This window comes from Scylla paramamosain, chromosome 32 (genome assembly GCF_035594125.1).
Source record: "Scylla paramamosain isolate STU-SP2022 chromosome 32, ASM3559412v1, whole genome shotgun sequence".
Taxonomy (NCBI): domain Eukaryota; kingdom Metazoa; phylum Arthropoda; class Malacostraca; order Decapoda; family Portunidae; genus Scylla; species Scylla paramamosain.
In genome coordinates, this window is record NC_087182.1 from 14,924,881 (window position 1) to 14,942,380 (window position 17,500).

Consider the following 17,500-nt stretch of genomic DNA (forward strand, 5'->3'; position numbering starts at 1 on the left):
GAAAAATGGAACCTTAACACGTATTTATAAGGAGTCTGGCATGGAGTGAGGTGCAAGGGTGGCGTGGCGGGTGTAGGCGTGGATGGAGGGTAGTCACGGGCCTGAGGAGGTAAACAACCTTACAGAAACATATGTTGGCCGAAACACAAGCACCAAAAGAGTCCACTTATATTTTTTTGAGTGTCCTAGGAATGTTGTGGTGATGTTGAGAAGCATGCGAGTAAGTTCCTCTCCCTCTTCCCTTCCCCTCCCCTTCCCACCTGTCCCGTGACTAGATACACCTGTCACTCTCTGGTCCTCCCTCTCCCCCTGACAGTCTCTCCTCCTCCCGTCACTCTTCCCGGCCGTCACTTCGTCACACTCGCCCGGAAGGACAGAGGCGTCAGGTCCTTCTGTCTCCTCGCCCGTCGAGGCGGCGAAGTGGGTCACCGACTATTTTTTTTCCACCGTCCACATTTGGTCACACACTTCAGCTTTACAACTCTTAAGACTTTTCCCTCACTTTTTTTTACACGATTTTTTTTTCCGTATTTATATCCACATTTCGTACTTCCTTTTTCTAGCAAGCACGTGTCGGGTGTCTGTGTCCACGTATCACTCAGCCGCAAGTACACTGAAGGCTCCTGAAGGAGTGGAAACCTGGCAAGACACAGCCTGTCCTCGTACCGGCCGCCGCTGACCTCAGTTTCCCCTCATTTCCTCCGGGACACCTGACGGCTGCCGTCCTCACGTCCCCTTACGTCACTGCCTCACTGCAACTCACCCACACGGCACCGTAATTTGTACCGCTTGGTCTCGGCCACCTGGGATGATCCTCCCGTCATCATCTCAACTCTCCCAGTCTCACCTGACACCACCTCCATCACTACCTTGTTTCCTCCCCACAACACGGGCCCCCCGGGATCGGAGCGCCCTAACTGGCGGGTGGTGAGGCCCCCGCCAGCTGGCAGGCCTCTCCCGGCACCACCAACCAACCTGGGACGTGACAAGAGTACCTCACAGAGAGAGCAGCGCGTCACACGGGCACTAGAACATCCTCCCCGTCTTGCTTCTCCCGATTTACTGATTGCCTCCCGTACTCTGGCCCACTGAACCGCCGACCCACCAACGGGATCCGGTCGCCAGTCGTGCGCAGAAGCATCGCCGCGAGAGTGGAATCGGAAGCTGTGTGGTTGTGGGAGGAGAGGATCGAAGCGGCGATGACAGCGCCAGTGAGAGGGTGGCGGCGGAGGTGGCGGGGCGCCTTGTCTCGTCTGTAGTCGCGTCTCAGGGATTGATCCGTGGCAGGGTGAGGGCGCGAGGCAGCACACAGGCCGCCGCACCGCCGCCTGGCCCTCCCTGGCAGGGGGCTATACCTTCTTCCTCCCTTCTATATGGGGCTGTGATGCACCTCGGCCACCACAACAGGGCTTGCTGCCCCCGAGCCGCTCACTCCTCCTCGCTCAATGCCACCCGCCCCTCTCGCTCGCCACCGCCACTATGACAACTTCACACAGCTAAAAATAGATCGAGGGAATTCTGCAAGTTGGCTGCTGGAGATCATACAGGTCGGAGGTTTGGGCTCAGCTTCAGCCTCGCCCGCTGGTGTGGTGACACTTGCCTGAATTATTCAGGTTCGCCACGCGGGGAGTGAGCGAGGAATCACGGCTCTATTAATAGAAGACCAGAGAGAGAGAGAGAGAGAGAGAGAGAGAGAGAGAGAGAGAGAGAGAGAGAGAGAGAGAGAGGCTGTAGTTAGTGTTTGTGTGTGTGTGTGTAATAAGACATGGTGAGGGGTGCCTGGCCGCCGGTGAGGCTCCCATGATGGAGGACGAAGCGAGGCGAGGCTGGCCGGCGTGAGGAAGAGCTGAGGAGCTGAAAGACTGAGGGCTGAAAGGCAGAGGGCTGAGGGTTCAGGAGCTGAAGGGCTGAGGGACTGGTATGAAGGGCTCAGGGGCTGCGGGGCTGAGGGGCGGCTACCAAAGCAGCGTTGGTCCTGACCCTAAAAAGACATGCAGCTGCTTATGTATATTTACTCTCAGCCAAACAAATTACTGGACAAACGGGCTGGGAGAAAGAGAGGGAGGGAGAGAGGGCAGGAGTGAGAGATGAAGAGGGAGGGAGAAAGAAAGAGAAGGATGGATGGAGGTGGGAAGGAGGGAGAGTGAAAGGTGGCAGGCCCCCATTTCAAGGGAGGGTAAGGGGGCGCCCTGCCCCTCGCCCCCTCTCTCCGTGGCAGGTAGAGCGGGCCCGCAACACCTCCAGCCCGGTGAGGGATCTGAGGGAGGGAGGCTTAGGCCTCCTCGGGGCCCCACACTTGCCAGATGTTGTGTTTACTCGCGTTGCTCCCTCGCTGCCGCGCCCCCTCCCCCTCCCCCCTCCCCACCCAGCGTGTCAGTGGTGGGGGGAGGCGGCAGCGTGCGGGGCAGCGGACGTGGACAAGTTAATCACGCCTCAGCTGCTCTACATCAAGCTTAACTCCCCCGGGGACGACACGAGGGGGAGGAGGCACCTGTCCCTGGGTTCGCGAGGCAGGGCGGGGCGGGGCGGGGAAGGCGTCGCTCATTCCTCAGGCTGTCGCTTGCCGCCTCGCTGCCTTAGGGAGGCACTGCATTATCCAGGCTTTCCGTCCTGTTTGGGCGGCCTTCTAATTAAGCGGTGAGCTTCAGCAAGTGGGTCGTGTTGCCGTGCGCGGCGCCGTACACTCGTGCACTCGTGCAGCACCAGCACCGTAGTACTCGCCTGCACTTTGACACTTGGTAATGGAGGGAGCGACCTTACTAATCGCATTTCTTTGCCAATAAATTCAAAACTCCACAACACTTTGATGGAGAGCCGGCGGGACCCAGCTCAGTTCCGTAGGCATTACTTCACCCTTATGGCCAGGCCAGTGCTCACTGGGGGCACGGCAGGGCTACGGCTCAGACGAGGCAGCGGCAGACGGCGGCCACTCGAGAGCCTTCGTAAAGAAAGAAAATTTTTTATGAGCCACAGTGAGCGCACCCAATGGTCAGGCTGGTGGGTCAGGACATCCCGGCACGGCACCAGGAGGGCCCTCGCCGCTCCTCTGCCGGGGAAGCGCATCATAAAATACGTTTTTGGTCATGACGCTTCGATGGCAGACAGAGGAAGGTCGGAATCTCCCGGCACAGCTTGCCACGGTACGCTTCTGTCAGCGTGTGTGTGTGTGTGTGTGTGTGTGTGTGTGTTACTTGACTTGTCACTAATGATAGAAAAAGGAATCTCGCAAGGTCGCAGCTGACAGTTAGGGAATGCACAAGGACAAAAATATATTTACACTTCTCAAACGTCACTTTCGGTCCCTCCTTTCCCCTCCTTTTCCTCTTCTTCCCCTACCATTCACGGCAGGTGAACGGGTGGAGGGAGGGGCGCGAGGGAGACAGAGACAGAAGGTTAACACGCACACTGATGGGAAGACTGAGAGGCAGACGTAACGTGCGTGGGAGGAATTAAGTAAAAAGATTTTATGTAGTGTGAGGGTAAGATTGACGAGGAACGGACACGATCAAAAGAGAATATCAGAATAAAAAGGAAGAGTGTGATGATGGAAGAGGGGAAAGTGAGGGAAAGAGAGGGAGCGTGGGAAGGGAAGCAGGGAGGAACCGGTGACGTAGGACGGAAATGAGAAAGTGAGGGTAATAAAGAGAGAGAGAGAGAGAGAGAGAGAGAGAGAGAGAGAGAGAGAGAGAGAGAGAGAGAGAGAGAGAGAGAGAGAGAGAGGACACACAAACCTTACTTTAAAGAGATAACCAAACAAAATTAACAAGAAGGAATCAGATCCCCTTTACAAAAACAAGACTAAGGAGGATTTGAACAACTACACCTGTAACTCCTAACACCCTTCCTATCACTCCCCTTGTATAACCCCATCACGTATTTCCCACCTTCCTATAATCTAATCTAACCTAACCTAACCTAACCTAACCTTCCCATAATCTAACCTAACCTAACCTAACTTAACCTAACCTAACTAACACCCCTTCTTGTCACTCTCCTTGTATAATTCCATGACTCATTCCCCACCTTCCCATAACGTGCCCTGACGTGAGAGAACTGAGGCAGGGGGGCGAGAATCATAGCAGTGACTCCCGAGCATAAAATTAAACACGGCCACCATAAATCTCTCAATGTTAGTCTTCGGAGAAACTCGAAACCAGAGGCCCCGCGAATGTAGGTACGAGAGCTGAGAATAAATTAAAATGCACACACGAAAATGAGAGAGAGGAAAAAAAAAAAACCTAGAGCGTATAATATAAAAAAAAAAGGACGGGTGAAAATGGAGAAAGAACGAACCTGAATGGAACTTATGTAAAAAAAAGAAAGATACGAAAAAAAGAGAGAAAAGAGAGAGAGGGAGGGAAAAAATTCATGCCGTCCCGTTCACTTTTAATACCGGAGAAAAAGCCTTAGAAGGAGGGATGAATAAGAGAGAGAGAGAGAGAGAGAGAGAGAGAGAGAGAGAGAGAGAGAGAGAGAGAGAGAGAGAGAGAGAGAGAGAGAGAGAGAGAGAGAGAGAGAGAGAGAGAGAGAGAGAGAGAGAGAGAGAGAGAGAGAGAGAGAGGAGCGAAAGCAAGGGACAGACACGAACTAGCTGTAAAAACAAAAACACAGTACATTACTCTTAATAAAAAACAAACAAACAAAAAATGCTAAAAATAAAAAAAATAGAAAATAAAGACAGACAAAATACAAAATCAAAGAAAAATACACAAACAACGGCAAAAAATAACAAGAAAAAACAGTTGAAAGATAAAACCTTACAGAAAAAGAAAAAAAAAACAGGAAGGGAAAAAAATAGAAAAGATAAGAACCGACAAGTAAACAAGCAAAAAAAAAATGAAAAGAAAAAAACATAAACAAAGAAGGGAAAGAAACAAATAAAAACACACGGAGGCAAAAAAAAAAAACAGGGTTGGACAAAAGAAAAGAAAACAGACAAAAAAAAAAAAAAAGCAGAAAATAACGGGCGAGAAAAAAAAAAGAAAAAGGCAAAATCGAGGAAAAAACTGAAACGGTGAGGAAACTGACAAAAAAAAAAAAAAACGGATAAACAAACAAACATGCAGAAAACAAGTTAGGAGACAAAAATTAACGAAATTACAAGAAAAAAAATTGGCAGGAAAAACCAGACAAAACAAGGACAAAGAAAGAAAAAAACAAACAAAAGTAAAGAAAAGTAAGGAAAAACTCTAAACAACACAAACACACACACACACACACACACACACACACACACAAGCCGAGGCAGACTTCACCTCCTCATCCTCCGTCTTAAAAATGACCACATCTCAGCCCTTCTAGTCTTCAGGGACCCTTAGGGGAGTGCAGAGGAGCCGCAGGGACTTAGGGAAGGGTTGAGGAAGTCACAGGTAGGCTGGCGTGGGCTTAGGGGAAGGAGAGGACTCAGGGAATACAGATTTTGTGGGGGGTGGGGAGAGAGATGGCGTCTTATCTTCGACCTTAAAATATATTGTAGGTTACGTATCTTTCATATTCTCACCCAATTCTATTCATTCGTATGTGAGGAGTGTGTGTGTGTGTGTGTGTGTGTGTGTGTGTGTGTGTGTGTGTGTGTGTGTGTGTGTGTGTGTGTGTGTGTGTGTGTGTGTGTGTGTGTGTGTGAATCCACGTGTAGTACTTCCGCTTTTTAGTCCGTATGTACATGTATGCGTATGTATGTACAATGTATGTGTGTATGCGTATGTATGTATGTGTGCTTGTGCTAAATAAATGCAAAGATACATCAAAATTCATGCATATCTAGATACATATATACATGCATATATACATACACACACGCATACGCCCATACATGAATGAGATACACAGACAGACACACAAGTAATAAGAATTCATCCAGGGAAAAATAAGAAAGAAAGAAAGAAAGAAAAAAGAAAGAAAGAAAGAAATAAACTCGGAAAGAGAAAGAAAGAAAGAAAAGGGAAAAGAAAAAAAGAAAAATTCCATCCTAGTGAACAGAAGACACAAGAAAGAAAGAAGAAAAGAGTGAAAGAAAGGAAGACCAAAGGAAGACGATAAATAGATAAATAAATAAAGAAAAAAAGAAATATAAGGAAAGATGGAATAAGCAATAATTCAACTAAATGAGAAATAAGAAGAAAGAAAGAAATAAATAAAGAAAGAAAGAAAGAAAGAAAGAAAAGGAGTAAAGAAAGGATAAAAAATAGTTCATTCAAGTGAAGACTAAAAAAAATAAATGATAAAGAAAAAAAGAAAAAAAAAAGAAAGGAGTGAAATCAAGAATAAAACAAACAAAATCAAGAGCAGAGAAAAAAAGAGAAACAGTAATTCCAAACAAAACAACAACAACAACAACAACAACAACAACAACAAGACAAGTTTGTAGTGACAGCTGAACAGAAGACCACGTATATACACATTCCACTATTTCCCTTAACGTTTTCCCCCTTATCCCTCTTCTGGTCCCACACACACACACACACACACACACACACACGTCCCTAAGACCCGCCGTTATCACCCACGCTGGAAAAGTCTCCTCATCTGGCGCGTGGCTCTATGCGTCCTGCAAACGATTACATACTTGTTTCCTGCTTCACATTTCCTTTATAGTCACATTTTCCAGCCTCACCTCCTTCCCTTTCCCTTCCCCCTTCCCAGTCTTCTGCCCTTTCCCTTCCCCCTTCCCAGTTTTCTGCCCTTTCCCTTCCTAGTCTTCTGTCAGTCTCTCAGTCTTCCAGTCTAACTTTAAGCCTCTGTTCTCTCTCTCTCTCTCTCTCTCTCTCTCTCTCTCTCTCTCTCTCTCTCTCTCTCTCTCTCTCTCTCTCTCTCTCTCTCTCTCTCCCTTCACTTTCTACTCCTTCCGGATCATGTATGGTTTCAGAGTGTACTGGTGGTCTTATTCTCTCTCTCTCTCTCTCTCTCTCTCTCTCTCTCTCTCTCTGGACCATTCTTTAGTGTGAAAAAAATTATGCCTATAATACTTAATGTTTTAGAAGTAATAATATTAAGAGTATTATAGTTCTCTCTCTTTTTCTCTCTCAGTAACAGGAAAAACGGAGAGAGAGAGAGAGAGAGAGAGAGAGAGAGAGAGAGAGAGAGAGAGAGAGAGAGAGAGAGAGAGAGAACCAACGTAGAAATATGACAGAAAGGAAAATGAAAGGAAAGTGAAGTGAGACAGTAATGATAAAAGGTTGCCTCTCTCTCTCTCTCTCTCTCTCTCTCTCTCTCTCTCTCTCTCTCTCTCTCTCTCTCTCTCTCTCTCTCTCTGACTTAATTTCCTCGTTATCTCAGTTAAGAAAGTTGGGGGTGAAGGTAATTTCTTGATTCTGACAGAGGTACCATAGTTAGGGGGGAGGGTGTGAGAGAGAGAGGGAGAGGGAGAGAGGGGGAAAGGGAGAGGGAGAGAGGGGGAAAGAGAGAGAGAGATGGAGTAGTGAGGAAGGAAAGAAATATATAAAAGGGAGAAAAAGAGAGAAAAGGGAGGAAAGAGGAACAAGAAAAGCGAGATGAAAGGGAAAACTGAGGAAAAGAAAACGGAAGGTGAAAGGAAGAGAGAGAAGAAAATGGGAGAAACGAAGGAGAAGCGCGTGTAAAGAAAGGGGAGAGAAAAGAAGAGGATATGGAAGAGGAATAATGGAGAAAATGAAGGGAAAAAATGTAGAAATGGAAGGAGAAACGTACATAGAAGTAAAAAACTGAGAGATGGAAGAGAGAAAAGAAAAGGGAGACAGGAAAATGAGAAGGGACGGAAAATAAGAAAGAGAAAGAGAAAAATGGAAAGGGAAAAGGAAAGAAAAATATAAATGAGAAAAGGAGAATGTGAAGGAAAAAAAAAGGTACGTGAAAGTAAGAAAAATGGAGATGAGAGGAAAATAAAAGGAAAAGGGAAAATAAAGATGAAAATAAAGGAAAATAAAAGAGAAAAAGAACGAGCAGCTGTATTACCGCTGTGTTAATTTTGAGAGAGAGAGAGAGAGAGAGAGAGAGAGAGAGAGAGAGAGAGAGAGAGAGAGAGAGAGAGAGAGAGAGAGAGAGAGAGAGAGAGAGAGAAATTAAGCAAGTGTTAACTTCCAAGTGTATCTACTGGTTGCCGAATTTTAAATCTATCATATATTATTGTTGATGTTGTTGTTGTTGTTGTTGTTGTTGTTGTTGTTGTTGTTGTTGTTGTTGTTGCTCCTGCTGGTGTTGAGGGCTGATGTTTATATGTGTTGCAAATTTTAGTTATATTGTTGTTGTTATAATTGTTGTTAGTGACAAATATACGTTTTTATTTACAGAGGAGGTGGTAGTGGTGGTGGTGGTGGTGGTGATGGTGGTGATGTGGTTGTGGTGTTGGTGGTGATGTGTTGGTGGGTGTGTGTTGTGTGTGGGTGTGTGTCCTTACTCATGACAGCTAAGTGAGCAGCTTCATACACTCACTCACACACACACACACACACACACACACACACACACACACACACACACACACACACACACACTGAACAGAAAAGGAGAATAAAAAAAGCTGCAACAATCATCATCACCTGAATAACAACAAAAACAACAACAGCAACAACAACAATAATAATAATACCAACAAAAACGAAATAACGAAACATTATGAGGAAAAACGAAAACAAGAGAGTTACAAACACACCAAATAACACTAAGAGATGCAGGTGTTGAGAGAGAGAGAGAGAGAGAGAGAGAGAGAGAGAGAGAGAGAGAGAGAGAGAGAGAGAGAGAGAGAGAGAGAGAGAGAGAGAGAGAGAGAGAGAGAGAGAGACCGGATGACGTACAAGATAATATTATAACACTCCCACGTCCACGCATCTCTCCGTTTCTATCTCCCCAAACAGCCCCTCTCCATATCCTATTCTTCTCCCCACTACCCCACCCCGCTCCCTCTCTCCCTCTCTCCCCTCCTTACCCCGTCTATCATCACCGTCATCATATATCCTAATGCGCAGCTAGTTTCTCTTGCATCTGTCAGTGCCCCTCCGCCGTCCCTCCTCGCCGGCTTCGCGCTCCGGTAAGGCAGTAAAAGTTATGCTTAGATTGGAGTGATTTATAGAGGTATGTAACGGAGGGCAGAGGAGAGAGGGAGTGGTGGTGGTGATGGTCGTAGTGGTGGTGTTGTGGTTGTAGAAGTAATAGTATTTGTAGTAGTGGTAGTAGTAGTAGTAGTAGTCATTGTTGTTAATGTTGTTTTTGTTGTTGTTGTTGTTGTTGTTGTTGTTGTTACTGTACGAGAATGAAGAAAAGCAGGAAGAGGAGGAAAATAATAATAAAAACAACAACAACAATGAGAAGAAATGAAAGTAGGAGAGGTAAAAACACACGAGTAGAAACTGGGAAAGGTGGACGAAGAGAAAAAGGGGAAGAAAGAGGAGTAAGGAACAAATGAAAAAATAGGAGAGAGAGAGAGAGAGAGAGAGAGAGAGAGAGAGAGAGAGAGAGAGAGAGAGAGAGAGAGAGAGAGAGAGAGAGAGAGAGAGAGAGAGAATACTTAAAGGAACTTCGAAGAATAAAAGATGAGGAGGAGGAGGAGGAGGAGGAGGAGGAGGAGGAGAAGGAAACAAACCAAGAACAAGAAACGAGAAAGTAGGGCATAAAATTTACAAAAAGAAAACAAAAGAAAAATAGTAAAAGAAGGAAGAAGAGAAAGCCAAGAGGAAAGAGGAAAATAATAAAGAAGAAAAAAATGGAGTAATGAGGGAAATTAAAAAAAGAAAAATCAAGGAGTAAAAGACGAGGAGGAGGAGGAGGAAGAGGAGGATGTGGAGGAGGAAGAAGAGGAGAAGGAAGAGGAAGTGTAAAGGTGAAATTTGTGGTTAATTTTGCAACAGTGATCTTATCTCTCTCTCTCTCTCTCTCTCTCTCTCTCTCTCTCTCTCTCTCTCTCTCTCTTTCCTGTCCTGTCCTCTTATTACTTTTTTTCTCATGTTATTCCTTCCTACACCTTGTTTTGGCCACTTCCACAGCACTCTCTGAGCCTGCATAACTCACTCTCTCTCTCTCTCTCTCTCTCTCTCTCTCTCTCTCTCTCTCTCTCTCTCTCTCTCTCTCTCTCTCGCCTTCTCTCGTTCTTATGCAAATTAATGACGGATTCACTTGCTGTTTTGGCTCAGCTTACGAGGGGCAGTAAATTTTCGGCCTTTCTCGGGGGAAGCTTGTCCCTTTTCTTCTCCGGCAGAGTGATGGTGGCAAGCTGGGAGGAGGAAAGAAGGGAAAAAGAAAGGAAAAAGGAGAGAATGAGTATGAGTATGAGAGGAAAGAGGGGCAGGAGGAAGTAGAGGAGAAGGAGGAGGAGTAAGAGGAGGAGGAAGAGGAGGAGGAGGAGAAGGGTTCGAATTACCTGAGCTAGGTTAGGGTACGTTTGGTTAGGTTAGGTTGAATTGTGTTATGTTAGGTTAGGTTAGGTAAGTTTAGGTTAGGTTAGGTAAGTATGGTTAGGTAAGTTTGGTTAGGTTAAGTTAGGTAATTGTGTTATGTTAGGTTAGATTAGGTAAGTCTGGTTAGGTTAGGTTTGGTTTGGTTAGGTAAGTTTGGTTGGGTTAAGTTAGGTAATTTTGATTAGGCTAGATTAGATTAGGTTAGGATAGGTTAAGGTTAGGTTAAGTCATGCTAGGTAAGGTTAGGTTAGGTTAGGTTAGGTTAGGTTAGGTTAGGTTAAGTCATGCTAGGTAAGGTTACTTGAAGTTAAGTTAGATTGTTAAATTAAATTATGTAAGCTCATCTAAATTAACATAACATAAACAAACCTAAACTAATCTTTTGACTACCACTTTGGACCCTGTTCAGGGACTGGCATCTCAGTGGGCTTTTTTTTTTTATTGGATTTTTGTTGCCCTTGGCCAGTGTCTCTCCTATATTATTAAAAAAAAAATCTATTCTAACCTAACGTATTTTAACTTAACAAAACCTGAACTAACATAGCATAAACCAAACCAACGTAACCTAACCTAAATTAAAAATGGCTGTGTTTCTCTTCCAGGTGAGCTCCAGTACAGGTGTTATCGTTGTTACCTTAATTAGCGCGGGGAAATTCTTGCGCCGCGTGGAGGGTGCGGGCGACTATCGACAGCTGCTGACGGGTCATCCAGCAGCCAACCAAGTATTGACACTCGAGTCCTGCCGCCTGTCCGCCAGCCTCGTTAAGACCAGGTAAGACTCACCCACCTTCTGCTGCCTTGCTTCCGTGTGTGTGTGTGTGTGTGTGTGTGTGTGTAAGTGTGTGAAATGGATTTAATAATTGGGTTGTTAGTGTTGAATCAACTGGGAGCTTTAAAAAGATTAGCTAAACACGTGAAACTTAGTATAATAATCCGGTTGTTAGTGCTGAGTCAATGGAGAGCTTTTAAAAATATTAGATAAATTTATGTAACCTGGTAGGACAGATGGATATAGGCATGTATATTTATAATAAAGGGGTTGCAACATGCAGGCCTATTGGTTTCTTACAGCTTCCCTTATACTTGCTGACACAACTCTTCTCTTGTAGTGTAGTTAACTAAAAGTAGTACCAGATAAATGGTTATATATTAGTTATGGAAACTATGATCTTTAATATAATGTTTTCGTAATTCTATAAATGGAAATGTATACAGTAAGAGAATTATTTTAGAGATATTGCAGTTTAATACATGATCGTTTTGGAAAGTACAGTATACATACATAACTTGTGTTCATTCATCAGGCTTCGTGTTATGCCAAATTAATTAAGTAAAATTTTTCAAAGTTGCAAACGCCATCCAGTGGTCAGTAAATATCTGTCCAAGTGTGTGTGTGTGTGTGTGTGTGTGTGTGTGTGTGTCTGGTAGTCGTCGTCCGTGAAGTCGTTTTGCACTTTTTACTCTCCTTTACACTCCTCCTCCTCCGTGTTGGTCGCAGTGATGGGCGTGTGGTGGCTGCGGGGTCTGGTGGCGGTGGTGGTGGTGGTGGCCGTGGCGGTGCCTGGCTGGGGACGCGAGGGGCCTGTGCTGTCCTCCTCCGTGTCCTCCCTCTCCTCCTCCCCCTCCTCAGCCTACCTGCCGGGCGAGGAGTGTAAGCACATCAAGTGAGTTACTCCTTCCTTGCCGTGTGTGTGAGGTCTGATGTGCCGCGGGGTTTGCAGTCCGGCCATTCCCTCCATAATCACGTCGTTCACATTCAGAGCGGGTTGTCTGGTGCAGCGCGGGTCGCCCTTAGCATGTGCAGTGTTTTCCTTGTTTTCCTTCCCCTTCCCGCTTCTTTCCCCGCCAGGTTCAGCCAGCCCGGCCAGGCCACCGTCGTGAGGCAGTCCGTGCTGCGACAGATGTGTCTTCGCGCCGCGCCGCACGTTGACGTCAACAAGATCTTCAAGCAGTTCGCGATATTCCTGCTTCACCGCGACGATTTTGATGACTCTCCGAAGTGGCACTCTGGTGATGCTAAGGTGTGAGTCGCGCTGTGGAGGGAGGAGTGAGCGGCAGGAGTGAGAAGTAGGAGTGAGAGACAGGAGTGAGAGACAGGAGTGAGAGGCAGGAGTGAGAAGTAGGAGTGAGAGGCAGGAGTGAGAGGCAGGAGTGAAAGTAAGGAGTGAGAAGTAGGAGTGAGAGGCAGGAGTGAGAGGCAGGAGTGAGAGGCAGGAGTGAGAAGTAGGAGTGAGAGGCAGGAGTGAGAGGCAGGAGTGAGAAGTAGGAGTGAGAAGCAGGAGTGAGAAGCAGGAGTGAGAGGCAGGAGTGAGAAGTAGGAGTGAGAGGCAGGAGTAAGAGGCAGGAGTGAGAAGTAGGAGTGAGAGGCAGGAGTGAGAAGTAGGAGTGAGAGGCAGGAGTGAGAGGCAGGAGTGAGAGGCAGGAGTGAGAAGTAGGAGTGAGAGGCAGGAGTGAGAGGCAGGAGTGAGAAGTAGGAGTGAGAGGCAGGAGTGAGAGGCAGGAGTGAGAGGCAGGAGTGAGAGGCAGGAGTGAGAGGCAGGAGTGAGAGGCAGGAGTGAGAAGTAGGAGTGAGAAGTAGGAGTGAGAGGCAGGAGTGAGAGGCAGGAGTGAGAGGCAGGAGTGAGAGGCAGGAGTGAGAGGCAGGAGTGAGAGGCAGGAGTGAGAGGCAGGAGTGAGAGGCAGGAGTGAGAAGTAGGAGTGAGAGGCAGGAGTGAGAGGCAGGAGTGAGAGGCAGGAGTGAGAGGCAGGAGTGAGAGGCAGGAGTGAGAAGTAGGAGTGAGAGGCAGGAGTGAGAGGCAGGAGTGAGAGGCAGGAGTGAAAGGCAGGAGTGAGAGGCAGGAGTGAGAGGCAGGAGTGAGAGGCAGGAGTGAAAGTAAGGAGTGAGAGGCAGGAGTGAGAGGCAGGAGTGAGGGCAGGAGTAGGAGCAAGGCAAGCAGTGCGTGAGGGCAAGTCTTCAGCGGAAATGTTTAGTACCTTCGTCAGGTGAAACACGCGAGGCTGAGCCACAAACACTGGTTCCAGGACACAAACGGCTTCCCTGCAGCCGCCGCCGTCCGCCACTAACATGTGTGTGTTTTCCAGGCGGTGCTCGACGACCCGTACTGGGCTGTGAACGAGGTGACGGTGCTCAAGTCGACTAAATATCAGTGGTACGTGCACGGCCTGCCCATGTGGCCTCTCCCGCACCAGGCGCTGGCTAACAAGACCACCTCCAAGCGGCCATCACTCAAGAAAAAGAAACCCGTCGACTGGCCAAACTACGGCCTGGCCACACCCATCTACTTCGCGTCCAAGGCGTGGAGGGACCAGGTGAGGGTGAGGGGGTGAATGTGCTCACAACCATTTACTGAAACGCTATAAGGTTCATCATAACTTTTCAAAGGTCACAGAGATGATTACTTGGCTTCTCATAGGCGTTTTTCCTCCTATATTTCCCCTCCCTTGTTAAACAGCCGCTGGAATCATGAAGATATATTCCTATTTTCTCATTCTTGAACCCTTTAGGCTCATCAGGACTGTTTTCAAAGATCATAGCGATGATTACTCGGCTTCTCAGGGGCGTTTCTCCACTCATATTTTCTGATCTTTCTTAAACAATCGCTAGAATCATGAAAACATCCTCGGAAACTCAAATAACTTTCACTGGAGCTTATTGAAAGTAATTGACATGAGGCGCCGGGACGTTTGAGAGTGTGGTCTTGTTTCCTGCGGCCACGCAACTCATAGATCACAGCGAGCACGTGAGCGGAACTCTTGGCTAATACTGAGTCTCGGGGAGGATCTGCCTCATAACTCCCTTAACACAACTGGCGGAACATGTAATCAGATTTAATAACTTCTCTAGCCGGTGAGTTAGTATGAATATATAAGTAAAATAGTTACGAGTGAAATAGATATTTCTGTAACCTACAAAGGACAAAATCTCTCTCTCTCTCTCTCTCTCTCTCTCTCTCTCTCTCTCTCTCTCTCTCTCTCTCTCTCTCTCTCTCTCTCTCTCTCTCTCTCTCTCTCTCTCTCTCTCTGACTTCCTATATAAACCATTTTCTACGGAGTTCTGAACTTTAAAGGAAGACCATAGCGGTGAAAAGGTTAAGTCTATGAATGAGTGAACATCGCGGGATACATATATCAGAATGACACGTTTTAAATCAGATATAACAGTCAACAATGTTTACTAAAAGCATACTTTCTAAAAAATCAATCATTAGTAATTAACACGAGTAAAAAGGAGTCTTATGTTCTGCCTTATACAACATTTAACCCCATAACTACAGTAGCTTTTTCTCAAGCTTAATGAAATACGGTACAAGTTTAGAGTACATAATTTTGCAAGACACTAGCGGCAACAAAAGAAGTGATGTATCTCAAAAGTGCCTGTAACGTTCAGACTCAGTAAAATCGTCTAAGGTTACTCAAGTGAAAAAAACCGTTTCATACTATCATCACCACCCTAATAATTAAAATAGACTCACTGCCGCTATGTAACATCGGATCTTGCAAGTAAAAAAATTGAGGGCAAAGTCGAACATAAAGGAAACACTCTCCAGCACACGGCAAGCACCTAACGAGACGTGAAGGTGGAGGCTGCAGCACCGGAGGAACATCAAGTGTGTGTCCCTAACCACTAACCTCTTCCTGATCGATGTAATGATCACAACGCAAATTTAAACGAAAAACTATAGAGTCGTTTGGCCAGAAAAGTGAAAACCGTTCGATGCAATAAAGTACAGGGAATATTAAGTCCCTTTGGTGGCATCTTTCCAGCCGGCAGGAAGTGTGATGTTGCTTTCCTCTCCTCTCATTTCCAGACACGTGCTATTTTCATTGTGCTTGTGTGATTATGTTGAGATTATGTTGAGATTTGTTGCTTCCTCTCCTCTCATATCAAGACTCGTGATATTTTTGTTGCGCTCGTATGATTATGTTGAGATTTTAGGATGAGAGTGAGAGACAAACAGTAAATATTTCGCAGGGTTTTTAGATTTCCAGTCTCCAAGAACTAGTTAAGCAGTGCATTTTACGAGCGATTTCAAATGTTAGACAGAAGGCGACAGACAGCCAGAAGAAAATAACAAAGGGCGGGAGTCAAGCAGTAGCACGGATTATGATTTTAGACTGAAAGTAAGACACAAGCAGTGAATGATACTAAACGTTTCAGGTTTTTGCCTTACAGCGGAAAACAAGGACAATGGAAAAAGGTTGTAGATTTCAGACTGAATGATATATAGAGACAAAACAGGAGATAAAAGATATGTCAAGTTTCAGTTTTTTGGACTGTGAGCAAGGAAAAAAACGGTAAATACTACAAGGAGTTTCAGATTTTAGAGTGAAAGTAAGAGAGAAACAGTAGATAACACGAGTAGTCTAAAATTACAGACTGAAAGCGAAGAGACAAACAGCAATACAAAATGTTTCAAACATAACCCTTTGTCTACTTTTTGGTACACCTTGCTTAAATCACATACCACACGAGATGTTCCATTTTGGTCTACAGCCGTCTCTAAACATGATATAGACTAGACACTATAAAGCTCTCTTTCTCCCTCTTTTCTTTCTTGTACGTGCTTGTAAACATCCTGTATAGTGAACAGTGTATAGTAATTGTCGTAATGAAAGGGTTAAGACTGAGAACAGCAAGCAAACACTAAATAACACAAAGAAATATAAAGTTTACAGTGAGAGTGAAACACAAACAGATCCTAAGACTAAAAGTGATGCGTCAGCAGCTCTAATATGAAGTGTTTCTGATCCTCTACTCTCAGGCGTGGAGTGTAGAGGAGTTTTTCCAGCAGGAGAAGAAGAAATCACCCTTCAAGAGCCACGAGGACTTCCATAAGCTGGTGCTGGAGGTGGTCGGCGGCGTGAACGGGAGCAAGGTGGAGAGTTACAGCGAGTGGGCCTTCCTCAAGTTCTCCCTGCCGCTCATGGTTCGATCAATGGTAGGCTAACGTGATGCAAACAGCGCCCCGTATTCAGAAACGCTTTGCTCTCTCACAACAACTATTTTCAAAGGCCACAGAGATGATTAGCCGGGCTCTCAAGGGTGTTTCTCCTGTTAATACTGTACAAAACTTGTTAATTTGTCACTAGAGCCACAAAAACACCCCTGGAAACCTGTGTAACTTTTAAGTAGAGATTTTTTAATGTAGTGGAGGTGCGGCGCAGAAGTGTTTCAGAATTTGGTCGTGACAGCAAAGCACCGACACACCTTTCAGTCTCGTATCTCACTCCTGCTTCCCTTCTCCCTCCTCCCCGACCAGACTCGGCGCAACAAGGGTCTCTGTCCAGACGAGATGTACATTTACTTCCGCCTCACTCCGTGCTATCCTAAAGAACCCCAGTATGCAGTTTGCGCGCAGGCCGCCCGCCATGCCCGCCTCCTCCTCACAGTCTCCTCCTGCCCCACCACCACCGTCATCGTCGGCTTCAGTAAGGTATGTGTAATGAGGAAGCACGCGTAGGGCACACACACACACACACACACACACACACACAGATAGATAGACAGATAGATAGATAGATAGATAGAAAGATAGATAGAGAAATAGATAGATTGATAGATGGATAGATGGGTAGATAAACAGACAGATGGAAAAATGCATATATGCATAAATCACACACACACACACACACACACACACACACACACACACACACACACACACACACACACTGCGATAGATAGATAGATAGATAGATAGATAGATATATAGATAGATAGATAAATAGATAGATAAATAGCTGCATACTGGAAATAACACACACACAAACACACACACACACACACACACACACACACACACACACACACACACACACACACACACACACACACACACACGCACACACCAAATAAAAACATTCCAATCGGCAAGGAAAAGTTTTTATAACCACTTCCTTTCCTGCCACGGCGCTCGCCCTTGCAGGAATACAGCGAGGAAGAGAACCTGCTGCCCCTGTAGAGACCCCCACCCACCCACCCCTCGCCCCTCATCCCACCAGCGGCCCGGACACTCAATGGACACACACTCTCCCTCCACCCCTCCTCGGACGTGGGAAAACCTGGATGGCAAATTGTGCAAACGCTTCGGAACGGATCTTTGCCTTTCGTTACTGTTTTCCTCTTGTTTGTTTAC

General features: G+C 46.1%; 1 protein-coding gene across 2 annotated transcripts in view; it reads left to right on the forward strand.

Moving 5' to 3' along the window:
* Positions 1-8,843: 8,843 nt before the first annotated feature.
* Positions 8,844-17,500, forward strand: part of LOC135089244 (uncharacterized) — a 9,509-nt gene continuing 852 nt past the window's right edge. Inside the window, exons 1-8 of one of the 2 annotated variants that reach the window (XM_063984686.1) lie at positions 8,844-9,001; positions 10,967-11,136; positions 11,863-12,028; positions 12,214-12,385; positions 13,446-13,673; positions 16,127-16,303; positions 16,625-16,798; positions 17,291-17,500. The exon at positions 17,291-17,500 is cut by the window's right edge and continues 852 nt beyond it. In XM_063984686.1, coding sequence (XP_063840756.1) covers positions 11,865-12,028; positions 12,214-12,385; positions 13,446-13,673; positions 16,127-16,303; positions 16,625-16,798; positions 17,291-17,326 — 951 coding nt within the window. In that variant the 5' untranslated portion in view covers positions 8,844-9,001; positions 10,967-11,136; positions 11,863-11,864 and the 3' untranslated portion in view covers positions 17,327-17,500. Of the gene's footprint in view, positions 9,002-9,027; positions 9,046-10,966; positions 11,137-11,862; positions 12,029-12,213; positions 12,386-13,445; positions 13,674-16,126; positions 16,304-16,624; positions 16,799-17,290 lie in introns of those variants that run through there. The other variant, XM_063984687.1, reaches the window with a different exon arrangement.